The sequence below is a fragment of the Fukomys damarensis genome, unplaced genomic scaffold, assembly GCF_012274545.1.
Source record: "Fukomys damarensis isolate Sample0158 unplaced genomic scaffold, DMR_v1.0_HiC HiC_scaffold_16, whole genome shotgun sequence".
Lineage (NCBI taxonomy): Eukaryota > Metazoa > Chordata > Mammalia > Rodentia > Bathyergidae > Fukomys > Fukomys damarensis.
The window spans coordinates 59,655,462-59,672,610 of NW_022900928.1; the positions used below are offsets into that span (position 1 = coordinate 59,655,462).

Genomic DNA, 17,149 nt, shown 5'->3' on the forward strand with positions numbered 1-17,149 from the left:
GTAAACAAGTTGCCAAATTCATAAGCTGTTTGTGGTGGCAGATCTGAGTCTAGATTCAGGATTTCCTGACTGCAAAGTAAACATCCCAGAAGCATCCTTTCACTACAAATCTCCATTAGCGCCAAGTCAGAGATTTATTTAATAAGTTGATGGCAGTGTTGGTCACCAAGAACACAGGATTCTATTATAGCCCAACTCCTATAAATCACAGAGAGATGTAAATTCTGTTCTTATCTTTCAGCAGCAATTGACGCATCTGATCCCTTTTTCTACCTCCATACACTTTCTTCGCTTGGCTCTCAGGGCACTGGCTTCCTTGGTGTTCCTCTATCTATATCGGCTGATCCTTATTTGTCCCCTCTGCTGGCCCCTCAGTGTTGTAGAGCTAAGTTGACATCTTCATTCTGTCTATATTCACCCCCTTGGGAGTTATCCAATCTTCCAGCTTTAAATTATGTCAACTACTCTTAAATCTTTTTCTTCAGCTCCATCTTGACTCTTTAACTCCACTCATAAGTCCAATTCTTCCCTGGCCATCTCTACCTGTAGGTCTAATAAGTATCTCAAACTCAAAAGATCAAAAATTCAATTTCTGATCTTTCCAAACCTGCTCCACCTAAAACCATCCTCATTTTAACTGATGGAGACTCTGGCTTTTCACTTCAAAGCCTTTCTTTAAATTTCCGTTACATATATCCCAAGACCAATCCATTAGGAATTTCTGTTATTCTACCTTTAGAGCATATCCAGAATTTGACCAGTGTTCATCAACCACCTTGCTACATCTCTGGAGCAAGTTACCATCTCTTGTCAGGATCATTGTAATACTAACTGGTCTCCTCAGGTCCATCCTTGTCTCTCTTCAGTCTGCTCTTGACACAGAAGTCAGAACAATCCTTTTAAATGAAAATCAGATCTGCTCAAAATCTTGCTGAGGCTCATTTCACTCAGAGTAAAAATTAAAGAACCAATGACCCCCTTTTTTCTCACCTACTACTCTTCATTTATTCAACTCCACAGTTTCTTCCTTTCCTTCAAATACACTGGATGGACTCCTATTTTGTAGGTTCCTTCTACCTAACACAGTGGTTCTCAGCCAGGTATGTAGCACACACACCTGTAGTCTCAGCTACTTGTAAGGCTGAGGTTAGGAGTATCATTTGAACCCAATTTGAGATCAGCTTGAGCAACATAGTCATAACTTATGTTAAAAAAAAAAATCAGTAAGACAGTGGCTCCCAACCAGAAGTTACTTAGTTCCACATGAGACATTTGGCAATGTTCTTCTTTTGTTCTGTTTTGTTTCTTTGAGACAGGGTTCTCACTATGACTCAGTATGTAGCCCAGTTTGGTCTTGAACTCTCAGTGATCCTCCTGCTTCAGCCTCCTGAGTGCTGGAATTACAGGCATGTGCCACCATGCCTGGCATAATGTTCTTGATTGTCATGACTCCATCATGAAGAAAAGGGTGCTACTGACAACTAGAGAGTAGAGGACAGGGATGCTGCTAAGCAGCCTGCAATACATAGGGTAGCCCTTACAACAAAGATATATCCAGCCCAAAATGTTGGTGCCAAGATTGAGAAACCCTGGACTAAGGAGTTCAAGTACACATGTCTCATCCTTCATGTCTTTTCACAAATGTCTTTCTCAATTAGGTTTACCCTGACTATCCTATCTTAATCTGCCCCTCTCTTTACCCAAACTCAACAGCTATCCCTTATTCAGCTATACTTCTTTTTACTATATCACCTTCCAGAATATTACAACTTTTACTTACCTGTGCTTGGAGTTTATTATTTCATTTCCCCTGTGTGCCCATTAATCCTGATATGTTGATTTCATTAGATTAAGAAACACTTCATAAGTGATTAGTGAACACTGGTGAGTCTGGGTGGATCATGAAGGTGTGGTGTTGGGACTCATATATAGTACCTCAAGCATTCCTCTCTGGCACTGTTCCCCTTCTCTGCTTCCATGAACTAAGTAGTTTTGCTCTACCATGTCCTTCCACAATGAGGTTTCTGCCTTGGGGTCTGCCAACCATGTACTGAATCTCCTGAAACTGTAAACTAAATTTAATTTTCTTCCTTTAAGTTGTGGCTGCTGGGTATTGGGTCTCAGAGCAACCTGAAAGTTGGCTAATATCTCCTACTACAAATATAAGCTACTTGAGGGCAGTGACAGTGGTTGGTTTTGTTTTCTGATGTAGCCAGATTCATAACAGACTTTAAATGTGTTCACTGTGTTAATAAGTAAATGCATTTATTATCTGTAATGTATGTATGTACTGAAATATTACAATCTGCTGGAGCTAACTCTAAGACAGGTAATAGAAAACACTTAGCATAATATCTGGCACATGACATGCATATAATAAGAGTTTTACATGCATTATTGCATTAAATCTTCCCTGTCCCAGTTTAAGGTAGATAGTATTTTTAGCCCTAATTTATAGGTGAGAAAATAAAGACTTGAATGTTCAAAGCAACTTGTTTAAATCACAGAGACAATTGTGAAATTGGAATGTTAGTCATCTGCCAATCACCACCCATGAAGAGTCCTCACTTTATTTCAATAGTAGAAACATAGTCTTAGGTCCACATTTTGGCTAAATAGATCCAAGGACACATAAGGAAATAAGAGCAAGGCCATTAACTCTGTCTCCACACTCTCTACAGTATATTAAGAAAAACAAAGATCTTCTGTTTTTCACCAATATGGAACATTTCCTGAAAAGCATCCTTGTTTCAAAGCAACAAAATCTAGGAATATCAAGACATCAGTCTGGAGTTGAAGATAAGGTAAGATGATTAGATAATTCGCAGCCTTAAAATTATACTTCATTAAATACCTTGAAATTTATTAGCATGTGTTTGGAGCCATGTTTATAAAGAGCACAAAAGAAAAGTAGGAATAAATGGTAGTATGAATAAGTTACATTAGTTATTTTACAACGAACCCTTAAGTTATGACTAACACAACTTGGGTTACAACCAAAGTCTTGAGTTATGACCTGAGTGATGGCTGCTTGTGCTTCCACATGGTCTCAGATATGGATTTAAAGTGTTCTGGAAGAACATTACAACATCCTTTCCTGTGTGGGGATGAAAAATACTGAGCTAATATCTCTCTGACACTGAGATCTACCTGAAGAAAGTGTGGCCTAAAATTATACAGGAAAGAGACTTTGAAGACTGTAGAGGAGCCTCTTAAGTTATAACCAGCCCTTGTGAACAAATTGAATTTGTAAGTCAAGGGTCCACTGCTTTTAAGAACCTTTCAAGTACTCACTGATGATGGTTCTTAGATCTGAGTTAAAAAGGACCCAAGAGATCATAAAGCTCATCCTCCCACCTTTGGTTAGGTAAAATATCAATGATAGAAAGAAGGAATGGAGGTTCAGACTTGCCCCCATTTACCCAACTGAAAAAAAAAGCAGCTAGAACTTGGATCCAGTGCCTTCTTATTCATGTGTCTTCCATTAGCCCATAATAGCACCTACTGCTGATTTACAAAAGTGTTGTTTTTAATTGGGTATTTAAAATATTGCATGTTTAATAGCCAACAAATATTTCATTCCAAGCCACCAACAATATTTTCTAACACTGATGGAATATAAGCAAGGAGAGAACCCCCAAAGTCTTTGTTTTCCTCATACGCCATGGTGTACTATGTTAAACATTGAGATCAAGATCAAAAAAAGAAATAACTGAGTACTGACTCAAGTTCTGGCCTCTCGCTCATTTCATTCAAAGTCATCACCATGGATAGGATAAAAACTAATTTTCAATTTTTATTAAAGAATAACACATCTTTAAAAGTGAGCAAATCATAAATATACACTTAATTGGGTTGTCTAATGTTTCCAATCCCATATAATCAAAATCAAGAAATAAATAGCTTCCATAAGAACCTTGACTTCAAACATCACTGTTTTTGCTAATTCAATGAATAGAAATACAATCATAAAACATGACTGTCTTCTTTTGCTCAACTTTGTGAGATCAAACCATATTGGTGCATGAAGTTATAGTTTGATTTTCTGCTGTAGTGAGCTCCACTGGGTGGCTATATCACAATTCAGTTCTTCATCCTACCATTGATGTATATGTGTCTATTTTCCATATGGGATTATTACACTTAGTTTTGCATACCTTCTGAGGACCATATGCAATAATACCTAGTTATTCAGTATGTACTTAGGACTAAAAATTCTGGGTTTTAGAAATTGAATATATTCAGCATTAGTAGCTATTACAAACTACAACTCCAAAGTGATTATATAATTGTACACTATACTTAAGTGACAAAGAGGGGTTCCGTTTGTTTCTCATCTGCATCAATACTATTTTACATCTTTTATATTTTATCCATCCTTCTGGATGTGTGATGTATTGCTTAATTTTAATTTGCATTTCCTAGTAAGTGAAATTCAGCACCACTCATATTTACATACATTCAAATATCTTCCTTAGTAAAATGCCTATGCAAGTCTTTTACCTATATTCTTATTGAATTGCCTATTTTCTTCCTGATTCTTAGGAATAACAATTTTTCCTTACTTTGAGACTTAATAAAAATAACTGAATAATCTTTTTCTACTTTATTTTTAGATCTAGAAATAAAATGGTGATCTCAACTTAGCCTGCTTGATTAAAAGGCTAAATGCATCAATACATGGGATGAAGCTAAAATGATTTCTTGAAAATGTCTACTATTCATGTATAAAATACATAAATCTATTTTATAGTTTTGGGTATATATGTAATAGAAGCTAACGTTTGCAAGAGAAGATAAGGAAACTGCCAATAGTTTCATGGTGACTAGAGGAGACTATTAGACCTCATATTTTATTAAAATACTTATTAAAGCTACTGACTCACCTCTTTTTGAAACCGTAAAATTTGTATAAATAATCAGTTTAGCTTATCTAAAATTATTACTGAATCAGATGAAGCAGATGGATATATTTGCACAATACTTGAGGATCTGGAATGACAATACTCAAAATATGTATAAGCCATGTGACCGACAAAATTTTCTGTAGAAGCTTTGGTTGGAATACTTCAGAGAATAAAAAGTTACTTGAAACTGAAGTTTTGGGGGTGAGTTGAAGGAAAACCAAAATACCACCACCATGAATTTGATGTAAAAAAATATTCAAACACAAACACCACATCAAAACCTTCTTGGGTTATAATTCCAATGCCTGCCCTTCAAGTCTCTCATATGGTAATTAATTCTTTATTGTGCTTCAATATAAACATGAGGAAGCATTCTTTTCTTTGAATATAACCACTTTTAATAAGTCTCCTAAGCAATGGAAGGAAGGAAAGCTAGTAAAGAATTAAAACTTCATAGAAACATTATTTGGGTAACTAATGAATAGTTATTAAGCAATGAGTTCAGGATTCACCTCATTCACTCTGCAAGTATTTTGTCACAAGAGATACCCATACACGGCCAAGAATCTAGCTTAATATTCAGCCAATCAAAACACTAATGGTGAATTAGAGAAAATGAGTTAAAATAAAAACACTTGAGACAGCACAACAAGATTTACAATTAGGTTTAACAAAGATTTTTTTTAAATCAAGGCATAAATAACATCTGCTTAAAAATCAACTCACTACATTTAACTCCTCCATTTCTCCTACCTTTCAAGGACATTGAATTCTGATTTCTTCATTGCTAGAGGCTGGTCATTTAGTCCAGTTCAATTTAAATAATTATAAGAGATCCACCAAAAAATGTATATACACTTTAGGAAGAGAAAAATAGTGTGATTTTTTTAATAGCTGGTATTATCCCTGTATGGGGGAACCCTAGAAAATGTATATCGCAGAAAACCCATTACACTGCCAGCCCTTAGAGAAGAAATGGAAAATGCATTTGCAGCAATCTCAATGACCAAGGGTACCCAAGTAGAACTTTGCAGCACTAGTAAATGTCTGGAAGCTAATGGCCACCACTTTGAGCACCTTTTGTAATTACAGAGGCCAAAGGCAACTTGTATTAATCTCATGATGCATAAATATTTTAATGCTAAATTTACTGAGACAATTTTTTCTTTTCCTGAAGTATGTAAACATTTCTTGGCAGATTCTGTATTATCAAGCAAAAAATCAAATATGGCAGCCTTAAAACTCACCTCATTAGTCACCTTTTCCATTAAAAGCACCTGCTGCTTTCATAGCAGATACCAATAAAATGGTAGTTTCCCATAAGAGTGGGCTATGCGGTAGCTGTTCTATTTCCTCCATGAATGGGAGGGGTTTTTCATTGTTGTTGTTGTTTTGCTTTGTTTTGTTTTTTGTTTTTTGTACCAGGGATTGAATGTGGGTCCTTGCGTTTGTGAGGAAGGCAGTGGAACCACTGAGCTAAATCCCTGCCATAAACTAGGAGTTCTTAAAGCACATCTCAAACCAATATATAACCACCAGTATATTTAAAAAGTACTAATAAACTCAATGAGAAAAAAAAATACATAACCACCCTACAAGCTGGAAAACTAACACTTGGAGAAGGTCTTAATTTGATTTCATTAATATTGGGTGTGCATCCTCAAGAACTTTTTTAGCTACTCACATAAATTATGAAATCTACTTCCCAGAAAACAAAGATTAATTAACCAGACACACCCGACTATCTAGAATAGTTAGGCCAAGAATCCAGGGCCTCTGGGAGAGGCGGCAAAGAAAAGTGCAGAAATTGAGATCTTTCTTCTATATTCTTTATTCTTGGCTGAACAAGGCATCTACCAGAACATGACCCTATTAATTTCCTGGCTGACTCTTTGGGCCCTCCATCCAATTTCCATTAATACACTAACAGCTGCAAGCTTTTAGTAAGCACATGCTTCTTAGTGGCAGTGCTACAGGTCCAATACAAGGATCATGTTCATCTTCCACTGCACTGTATGTATTTACTGCTGAATCAAATCAATAGCAAGTTTCTTTATAAATATTTGAGATACAAGTTATCTTTAAGGAATTACTTTGTATGCAAATATGTGCACATGTATAGCCCACTGACCACATAAAGGATAAGAAAACTTCAGTAGATATAGAAATAATTTTTACCAACTATTAGTAAAAAGAATCCTTTCACAAAAAAAACTCTGAAAAATCATTTTTAATTTCAAAAGTGATACATGGACTTCCACACATTCTTCCTTATTCCTCTCACAAGGTTTTAACTAAAGTTCTTGGGCATTATATATAAAACAGAAGTAGACCCACAGGTAGCCTTTTCAACACGTGGTCCTGCAGCAAGTGTATAAACATAAGCAGGGAAGAAAAGGAATTTCAATCTAGTTTCACATGTTATACAAAAATCTTAAAAGCTTAAAAAAATTTTTTTAATTAACTTAAAATAGATGGAATTTAAGTATAAAACAAAACTTTAGTGGGGGACCTTAATCTTGAGCATCTAGGGCTGGGTAAAGAGATCTTAAACTCAGTACCAAATTATGTGAAAGAAAAGAGTAATGAATTGGACTTCATCAAAATTAAAACTTTATTCTGTGGCTGTATTAAGAGGTTAAAAAGACATGCCACAAATGGAAGAGAATATTTTCAAACTACACACCTAACAGTACCAGTATAGTATATAGAGATACGAGAAACTCAAAACTCAATTTAAAACACAATTACAAAATGACATGAAGATAATATATACAGATGGCAAACACATGAAAAGATGCTTAACATCACTAGCTATCATGGGCATGAATATTAAAACCACAGCGAGCTATCAAAAGGTGGAGCAGCTCCCGTTTGAGCAGCAATTCTCACTCTAATCTACCGACAGATGTGTGAAGCCAAGTGGGAGACTTAATTTTAGTCTTAGAAAAGATCCTTTGAAGAAGCCAGGAAGAAAAGAGTTGCCTACAATCATCCTTTCCCCAATACTCCAAGCTGCACAGTGTGGCCAGACAGCCTCCCACTTGGGGGAGGTAGAGAGAATTAAGTCCAGGCCTTAAGCCTTGAAATCCACCACAGTAGAATCTGGGCAGCACTCTAGATCACCTTCCACCTAGCCCAGTACCAGCAGACTGAGCCTGCTCTTCCACTCCTTCCCAACCATTGGAAGGAAGTACAGCTTGAAAGACTATCCCATCCCCCTGGGGAGCAAAGTTTGAAGGTGAAAACAGGACTAGGCATTGCAGAGCATAGACACAGAATGGCCTTAAAAGAAGGGAACTAAGCACACTGTCACTACCATTCTGTCTCTGAAAATTAACCCTGAAACAAGGGTTTAAGTCATGCAGTAAGGGTAAACTGGAGGCTGCTGGCTATCCCTACTCACAGCACAAAGACCTGACATATTTACTACTGGAAACCCTCTTTAGCCTTTTACAGGCTCTGAGACCAGTTTAGAGGGCTGCTGAATTTTCACACCAGTAAGTTGCACCCACAGAAAGAGCTCAGTCTACACTGTGTCCTTCTTCACCCAGGTTTTTGCTGCATGAAGGCAACTTGAGGCTTCACACACCCAAGATCCTATGAAGTAGCATGGTAGCTGCTCCCTATAGTTCCACCAACCCAGCCTTGTAAACCAATTAGGTGTCCCTGCCCCCTTCTATCACCCCAGAAAATCTAGCCAGGCAGCACTGAGCAGCTTATCCTTTAGAGATCCCTGGAAGAGTCAGGCGGCTCCTCTTCTCCTGCTGTCTCAGAAGTAGCCAGAAGGCTCAGCCTACACTACCTACCCTTGGCTTCATAACACAGCTGTCCCAACAGCTCAGCACAAAGGAGATAAGTTGTCCTGCCCACATGCCCATGACCCTGGGAAACAATATAGCAGGCTTTCCTGAGTGGTGTGGCCCACTGAGGTCCCCAGCCAGCAATCTGGCACCCTACTCACCCCAAGAAGCTGTTGAACAGCCCATTCTCAGAGCTGTCAGTGAATTTCCCCTGCCTAAGGAAGCTACATCCTTGCTGGTGGTGCATAACCCTAAAAGCTAAGTTGCCAAGACATCCACAGATATTGTCAATGTTGGCTACAGTTGAAGAAGCTGTATAGACACTACAGTACCCACTTGGATGGAACCAAAGCCAGTGCAGCATATTCAACCAACAACATCCTAGCACACATCACTAACAGAAAGTCTTTTGCTATTAAAATCATCCTACAAAATTGATAGAAGCAACTGATTCACCAGAGGCACAAAAATCAACATAGGGAAACAAGCATGAGAAGTAGTAACATGACCCCCGCAAAGGAACACAATAACTAGCAACAGACTCCAAGAAAAAGGAAATCAACAAATGGCCTGGCAAAGAATTTAAAAGCATGATTTAAGGAAACTTAATGAGACACAAGAGAATGTAAACAGTTCAAAATTAGGAAGACAATTTGTGATATAATAAGATATGCAGCAAAGAGATAGAGATAGTAAAAGACTCAATCAAATCTTGGAGCCAAAGAACTCGACACATGAAACTGAAAACTTAGTCAAGAGTCTCAACAACAAAATTACACAAACAGGATTAAGAATTTCTGAACTTGAAGACAATAAGCCAGTCAGATTTTTAAATAATCGTTTAAAGAACAAAGAAAGCCTAACATACTCTTAAGTATAATAAATCAGACACACAGCTTTAAATACCAAATTGTTTCCCTGATGTGAGAAACTGAAAGTGTAAGTAAGGATGAAAATGTATAATAGACATTGGGAAATGGGAAGAAAATATTCAGATGAGAAGGGGAACAAAAAAAGGGGAAGGAAAGAAGGGACAAGAAAAAAGAATAGAAGGGGAAAATGAAAACAAAGCTTTTGTAAATAAGGAGGGGAAGAGGGGCTGAAGGGAGAGGAGGGGAATGGAAAAAAATCAGGAATCAAGACACATCATGTAGGGCCAGGGATGTAGTTCAGTGGCACCACACCCACCTCCCAAGTGCAAATGTCCTGAGTTCAATCCCCAGTACCCCGCCCACACACAAAATGAAGATACGTCATGTACAGGTACAAATTCCCTATGATGAATGTTATCATGTATACCTAAAATGTACCTATAAAATTTTTAAGTAAATATAAAAGGGAAGACTTATCAGACACCATTAAGCAACAAATTTTTGCATTACTTGTATTCAAGAAAAGATGGGAAAAGAAAAGGCACAGAAAAACTACTGAATGAAATAATTACTGAAAACTTTCCACATCTAAGAAAATATGGACAACCAGCTCCAAGAAATGCAAGGACCAACCCCTAACAGATTTAACCAAAAAAATTATCCCTAAGGCATACAGTAAAACTGTCGTGAATACAAGACAGAGAATTCTAAAAAGTAGAAAGAGTAAGACTTCTCAGCAGACTCTTTACCACCTAAGAGAAATTAGGGTGAAATATTCAAATTCCTGAAAGAAAAAAAAAATTTCAGCCAAGAGTATAATACCCAAGAAAACTATTCCTCAGAAGTGAAGGAGAACTGGGCATGGTGGCACACACCTGTAATCCCAGAACTAAGGAGGCTGAGGCAGGAGGATCACTGTGAGTTCGAGACCAGCCTGGCTACATAGTGAGTTCCAGGTCAGTCTTAACTACATAGTGAGACCCTGTCTCAAAAAAAAAAAAAAAAAAAAAAAGAAAGAAGAAGAAGTGAAGGAGAAATAAAAGCCTCTCATGTTAAGTAAAAACTGAAGGAATTCATCACCACCAGATGGTCTTATAAGAAATGACTAAGGGAGTCTTATGTTAGAAAATATTTGGGGAAAAAAGCATAAAACTAAATAGTGCAATAGATATACAAAGAAAAAAAAGAGAATCAAACCTTATCAATATAGAAAATTACCAATTAACAATGATGAACAAGAAAGGAACAAAGGAATAAGAAATATACAAAGCAGGGCCAGGGATTTAACTCAGTAGTTCTGCTGCCTGCCTTGCAAGCACAAGGTCCCAAGTTTGATCCCCGGTAGAAAAGAAAGAAAGGAAGGAAAGAAGGAAAGAGAGATGCAAAGCAACAAGTAAAAAAATAGCAATGACAAATTAATAACAAAAACAATAACAATAGATATGAATGTAAATGGATTAAATTCCCCAATTAAAAGATAGACTGGTTAAACAGATTTTTAAAATAAAGCCCAACAGCACCCTACTTATAAGATACTCAGTTAAACAATAATGCAACCAGGTTGAAAGAGAAGGTATGAAAAAAGATATAGCATACTAATGAAACTAAAAGCAAGCAAGAGTAGCTGCCTTTCTATCAGATAAAACATTTTTAAAAAGAAAATTCAAAACATAAAAAGAGACAAAGTCACTATATAATATAATTATAATTATATATAATATAATTATATATAAATTATTATATAAATATAATTAAAGGAATCCTTTAATATATATATGTGTGTATATATATATATATATATTCTATCTCTCCAATGCTAGTGTAGCCAACTGTATAAAGCAGGCATTATTAGCTCTAAAGGGAGAGATAAACTCAAATACAATAGTAAAGACTTCAATACCCTACTATCATCAATGGACAGGTCATCCAGACTACCCTCCAACAAATAACTAACAAAGAAACATTGGAATTAAGTTATACTATAGACCAGATAGACTTCACATACATTTACAGAACATGTAATCCAACAGCTATAAAATACACATTCTTCTTACCAAAATATGGAATATTCTCCAGGACAGACCACATGTTAGGCCACAAAATAAGTCTCAAAAAAAAAAAGAATTTTTTTTTGAGACAGGGTCTTGGTAGTTAGTTCAGGACTGCCTTGAACTCACTATGAAGCCCAAGCTGGCCTGGAAATTGTGGTGATCTTACTGCCTCAGCCTCCTGAGTGCTGAGATTATAGACACGCTCAACCATGCCCAGCTTAACGAATTTTTAAAAAAGAAATCATAGCATGTGTGTTCTGATCTCAATGAAAGATATTTTACTACATACCCATCAGAAGGACTAAAATAAAAATAGTAACACAAGAGGCTGGCAAGGATATAGAGAAACTGGTTCAATCATATGCTGCTGACAAAAATAAAATGGAACATCTACTCTAAAATATTTAGATTGTTTCTTAAACTAGACATGCAACTACTAAATGGCCTATTAATTATGCTCTTAGGCATTTATCCCAGAGAAGTAACTTATGTCCATGCATTATACACACAAGTTTATAGGAGCTTGACTCATAATATCCATAAACAATCCAGTTGTTCAACAGGTAAATGGTTAAACTATATTATATCCATACCACTGAATATAATTCAACAATAAGGAATAAACTACTGACACATGTTGACAAAATAAAGATTTGAGACAATTAAGTTTTTTACAAACTAAGATGAAAGGAAATGAAGATGTAGCTCAGTGGTGCAAAACTCCCCTAGCAGGCACCAAGCCCTCCTCTCAGTAGTGGGGGGAGGATGAAAACAATCACATAAGTAATAGATATATTAAGGACAGAAAAAAATGATTCTGTATGAACACAGCTGGTATCCATGGAAATAAAGGGTTCAAAGATGATACTATTAAATCTTACTAAAAAAGATACATCTATAGATCAGCAATGCAGTGTTTCAAGAAAAATTGATACAGAATGATCAACTACATCTTAAGTGTAAAGAATGACTTTTTCACACTAGCAAAAGAGGTCACCTAAAAAACTAAATGCACATTATTTGTATACGTGTCAGAGTATCAAACTGGCTGCTGATCTTCCACAGCAACATGTAATTCCAGAAGCATTAGATCACTGGGTTAAATGAAAAGGCAAAAGAATACATGGCCTAAAGTTGTCTTTCAAATGAATGCATAGAATTTAACACCTATAAGTTATTTGTGGAAAAGTTTATTAATAATATCCAGCTAACCAAAGATGAAATAAAGATGAGACTTCACATATAGATTAATGAGCATTTGATCCATTTAAATTTAGAACTATAAACAAAAAATCAATATAAATAATTTTAGGATAGAACATAGATTTTAAAAGTTGCCACTAAAAATAATATGAGAAATAGGCGACAAAAAATTAAGAATGCTGATGTCTATAGTTGGCATAGCCACTAATATTCAATACATATAAAATGAGGAGGGGGTTAAGGACTGTTCCAGCTTTCTGATGTTTTTCATTTCTGGAGAAAACTTAAAATATTTTGTGGTACAAAAGCTAATGGAAATTTTAGCATCCGCTTTAGGTTTTTTTTCTCTAAGATTGAATAAAATTAAATTCAAACACTTAAGTACTGCCTCTAGTATAGGATTCTTATCAAATTGTCTGTATATCCATTTCACATCTGTATATATACAGAAAATGGAAAGATGTTCATCATCAATATTAATAATGGTCAGCTTTAGATAGGAGGTACTTTTACTTTCTTAGTGTTGTGTTGCTGTTTAGCCTAAATTCTTTATATAAGAAGCATATGTCACTTTTATAAAACATATTAAGTCATAAATTTTAAAGACACACGAAGGGAATTTTGTATCAGAATAATTCTTAAACTCTTACTGGACTTGTGAAATAGAACAATTAGGGAAAGAAATAAAGTTGAAACCAGAACACTGTATTATCAAGATCACTCTTCCCTAACCAAAAACCTACTTTCAAAACAATTGCTAATGAAGAAACAAACTTTTAAAACTCCCTAGCAACAAACAACCAGTACAGTATTAAAAACAGTATGTTTATTTAAACTGTTACTTTTTATAATTCATTGAATTTTATCACAGATTATTATCTTCATTCTATTACCTTACTAGGTACATTAAGTAGCATTACATAAAATTTCATAAAAATTAAATAAGAATTAAAAGTATAGCTAAGAACAGAGTCTAATCTGTGTGAGAGGATTCATCATCATGCACGGTAGTCCCTAATGTGGCTATTTTTTTCTGTTTCTTGGGCCTCTCAAGAGCCTCAGACTCATTTTCATTTTAGGGAAGACAAAGCCCGTCCTCTAAGCTCTCCCACCACAACCTTGTCACAGCATTATCGGTTTGAGTTGATCCAGTGGTACCTGTCCATGCGGTGCCCAGTGACAGGCCTGTAGCACTTGGGGATCCTACGTGCAGCTTGATAAGCAGCCCGGTGCCCAAGGACTCCTCCACGGCCCTCTGCCACATTCTTTCGGCGGGTTGTGTAGAACCAAGATGGGCAGGGCCATTTCAAGTTTTCAGCCTACAGGAAATGAAAATGAGAGTCGATAATCATCTTTGAAAATTTTTCCAGAATTCTATATATTTAACTTCTATAAATTCTATATACTTAAAACTTAAATAAGGTCACTTTATACATCTTAGCCAAAACAAATTCTTTAATCCAACTAAGTGGTTTTTTGTTCTTTGGTTTGTTGTTGTTGTTGTTGTCCCAGGGATTGAACTTGGTCCAATTAAAAGTTTTTAAAATGTACATATTCAAATTTGAATACATTCTTGAGTTCTCATCCCTACTTGACCCCTGCTCCCCTAATCCAGAACTGCCTAATGATGATTCTCCAGGCCAAGAAGACCCAGAAAAATCTTTGTAAACATTCCAGATAGTTGATACAGATGTTTTACATACATTCCAGATAGTTGATACAGATGTTTTACATAGCACACTTTGAAGAGATACTGCCATAGAACTATTTTGTTGACTAAAGATCTGATCCCTAAAGAAAAGAAATAAGTCTAAAAATAAGAGTAACAGCTGGGGATTTAGCTCAGTGGTGCCACACCTGTATTGCAAGCACAAGGTCCTGAGTTCGATCCCCAGTACCAGAAAAAAAAGAAAGAAAGAAAAAAATCTGAAAATAAGGGCAAATATTTTACTACATAGACTTAAATTGTTATGCAAAAAATATATTGAAACTATAATATACATACATATATACATACATACAGCTTAGAAAATTAGGGAGGAAACAGTTGCCAGTAATAGAACATATTAAAATACTCTGACCTATAAGTACATTAGGACTTTATAGAATGGTTGAGGAAGAGAAAATTTGTAAGGCAGTTAGTACCCAAAACCTTTCAGCAAGTGGAGTTTTTTGGAACGTTTACTTTATATTATCTTTTATAGATACAATTTTTATCAAAGTATCTATTTCTTAAATGAGAAGTCAATTTTATGAAAAATGGTATAACAGATATTTTTACATGGAGTGAGACTGCAAAAATATTTAGATGTGTTAAAAAGCAGTAAATGTTCATACCCAATGACCCAATAATACCATGTCTACATTTCAAACCTCAAGAAATAATTTGTATAGCAATGTCTAAATTCTAAGTAAGTCAACAGTTTTTTACATAGGTTTTTAAAATAAAGTAATCATGGAAACAATTAGAATATCAATAGTAAATTTTAAAGGAATTGACTGAACATTAAAATATTAAATTTTTTAATTACTTTAGCATTTTAATATATAAGTACTTCATTTAAGAAAAGATACAAACATAAAGAGATACTAGACCAGTAATTTTAAAATTGTGGGCTATAAAATCAATCTGAATGCAGTTCGAAGTACTGGGGGCATGTTCCTAATACTTTCATTATTATATGAAATTCACTTCTTATATAAAGTTTATCTTTCAATCGGTTGTAATTTTTTTTTAAAAAAAAGGTCACAAAGAAAAACTTCTCTAGTGGCAAGAGTATAGTCTTGTGATCTTTCCTGAATATTATAAACTTTCTATAAATGATGTCATTTTTGACTGGCAGAAAAATAAAACCTCACTAATCTGACTATTTAATTTGAAGGAATTTCAGTGGAAGGAAACCTGCATTTTCAAATATTGTATGAAGAAACAGGACAACAGCAACAAAAATCACAGATCCTAAGAACTCAGCCAAGTAGAGATAATATATAGGGATTGAGGGCACAGAAAAAGATTTGCCAAAATACTAACATTGTAGGGTATCTTTATATTTATTCTTTCCATCTTTTGTTTGTTTACCACAAGCAAACATTTTTTAGACTTAGAAAAAGAAAATAGAACTGTAGCACACTTGACCTGATAAACACTCTTAGGATTGCTGACTTTAGGAATGATCTGAGATTCCATGCTACAACTTTCTTCATCAGAGGACGTGCCAGAGGAGTAGTCCAATGAGGCTCTATTAGCAGCATAACTGATTTGTTGAGTTAATTCCCATTCCTCCCATCTGCCTTTAAAAGAAGCAACTATAAATGGATGGTTTTTTTCACCATACCTAAGTAGGAAAGAAATTGTTTAAAGATGGAATTTGTGAAAAGTTGCATCTCTATAATCAACATGTCTGGAGACAATATGCTAACTATTAAAAAGTTGTTTCTAAAAGGGTGGAACTGGGCTGGGGATTTAGCTCAGTGGTTCTGCCAGCTACCTCAAAAGCACAAGGTCCCGAGTTGATCCCTAGTACCAAAAAAAAAAAAAAAAGAGAGAGAGAGAGATCTGAAAGAACGGAGTGGCAGTCACTATGATCTTTAGCTACTATACTATTATCTTAGTGAAGATATCCTATAAAGCTATCTTAATTGCTCAAAAAAACAACAAAGACTAGTTTCTTTTGGTTCAATTAATGGATAAATGCCCCCATTGTAGATAACTCTTTTTCCCTCCTGATGTAACTTCTCACTACTATATGCAGCAAGTCCACAGTTTGCAACAGAGTGCAGTGATTAAAGTCACACTGCAAATATTCTGCAACTTCTTTGCACTTCCCACTTCATTTCCATGTGGAAGTAAGAGTTGTCATCTAAAATCTTAACCTAGCAGTATGTCCTCACTACTAAGTAAGCTAAGTCTTTGAGAACATCATCTTTCACAAAGATGGAGAGACCTGGCTAAAATAAACTTGTCTCCGGGAGTCACAGCACACAAACTATGGGAATACTCACCTACACCACACTTGATAGGGATCTACCCATATGGTCAGCTCTTTTGGAAGTCCCAGGTGAAAATAATTTACTTTACTCTCAGCACATGCCCTTTTTAAAATGGGGTCATTATTCTGATCGTTTATCCTGATACACCTTGAGGAAGCAGAAGGAAAGGTAAGTTAACATGTGATGACAGGTCCTTTAGCAGGGAAAAAAATCATATTGTGGGTACACTACTCCGTGCACACAACTCCCACCTTTCTCCCATCTTCCCCTCCCCCAATCTCCACTCTTACAAACAGGAGTAAAACATCAGGTTCTGACAGTGA

General features: G+C 35.7%; 1 protein-coding gene across 4 annotated transcripts in view; it reads right to left on the reverse strand.

Annotated features, from left to right (window-relative positions):
• Positions 1-16,908, reverse strand: part of Pou2af1 (POU class 2 homeobox associating factor 1) — a 130,344-nt gene extending 113,436 nt beyond the window's left edge. The window contains exons 1-2 of one of the 4 annotated variants that reach the window (XM_019205491.1): positions 16,839-16,908; positions 13,995-14,155 (exon numbers count right to left, since the gene is read on the reverse strand). In XM_019205491.1, coding sequence (XP_019061036.1) covers positions 13,995-14,100 — 106 coding nt within the window. In that variant the 5' untranslated portion in view covers positions 14,101-14,155; positions 16,839-16,908. Of the gene's footprint in view, positions 1-733; positions 774-13,994; positions 14,156-15,972; positions 16,051-16,838 lie in introns of those variants that run through there. The other 3 variants (XM_019205490.1, XM_019205492.1, XM_019205493.2) reach the window with 3 other exon arrangements.
• Between the last annotated feature and the right edge of the window lie 241 nt (positions 16,909-17,149).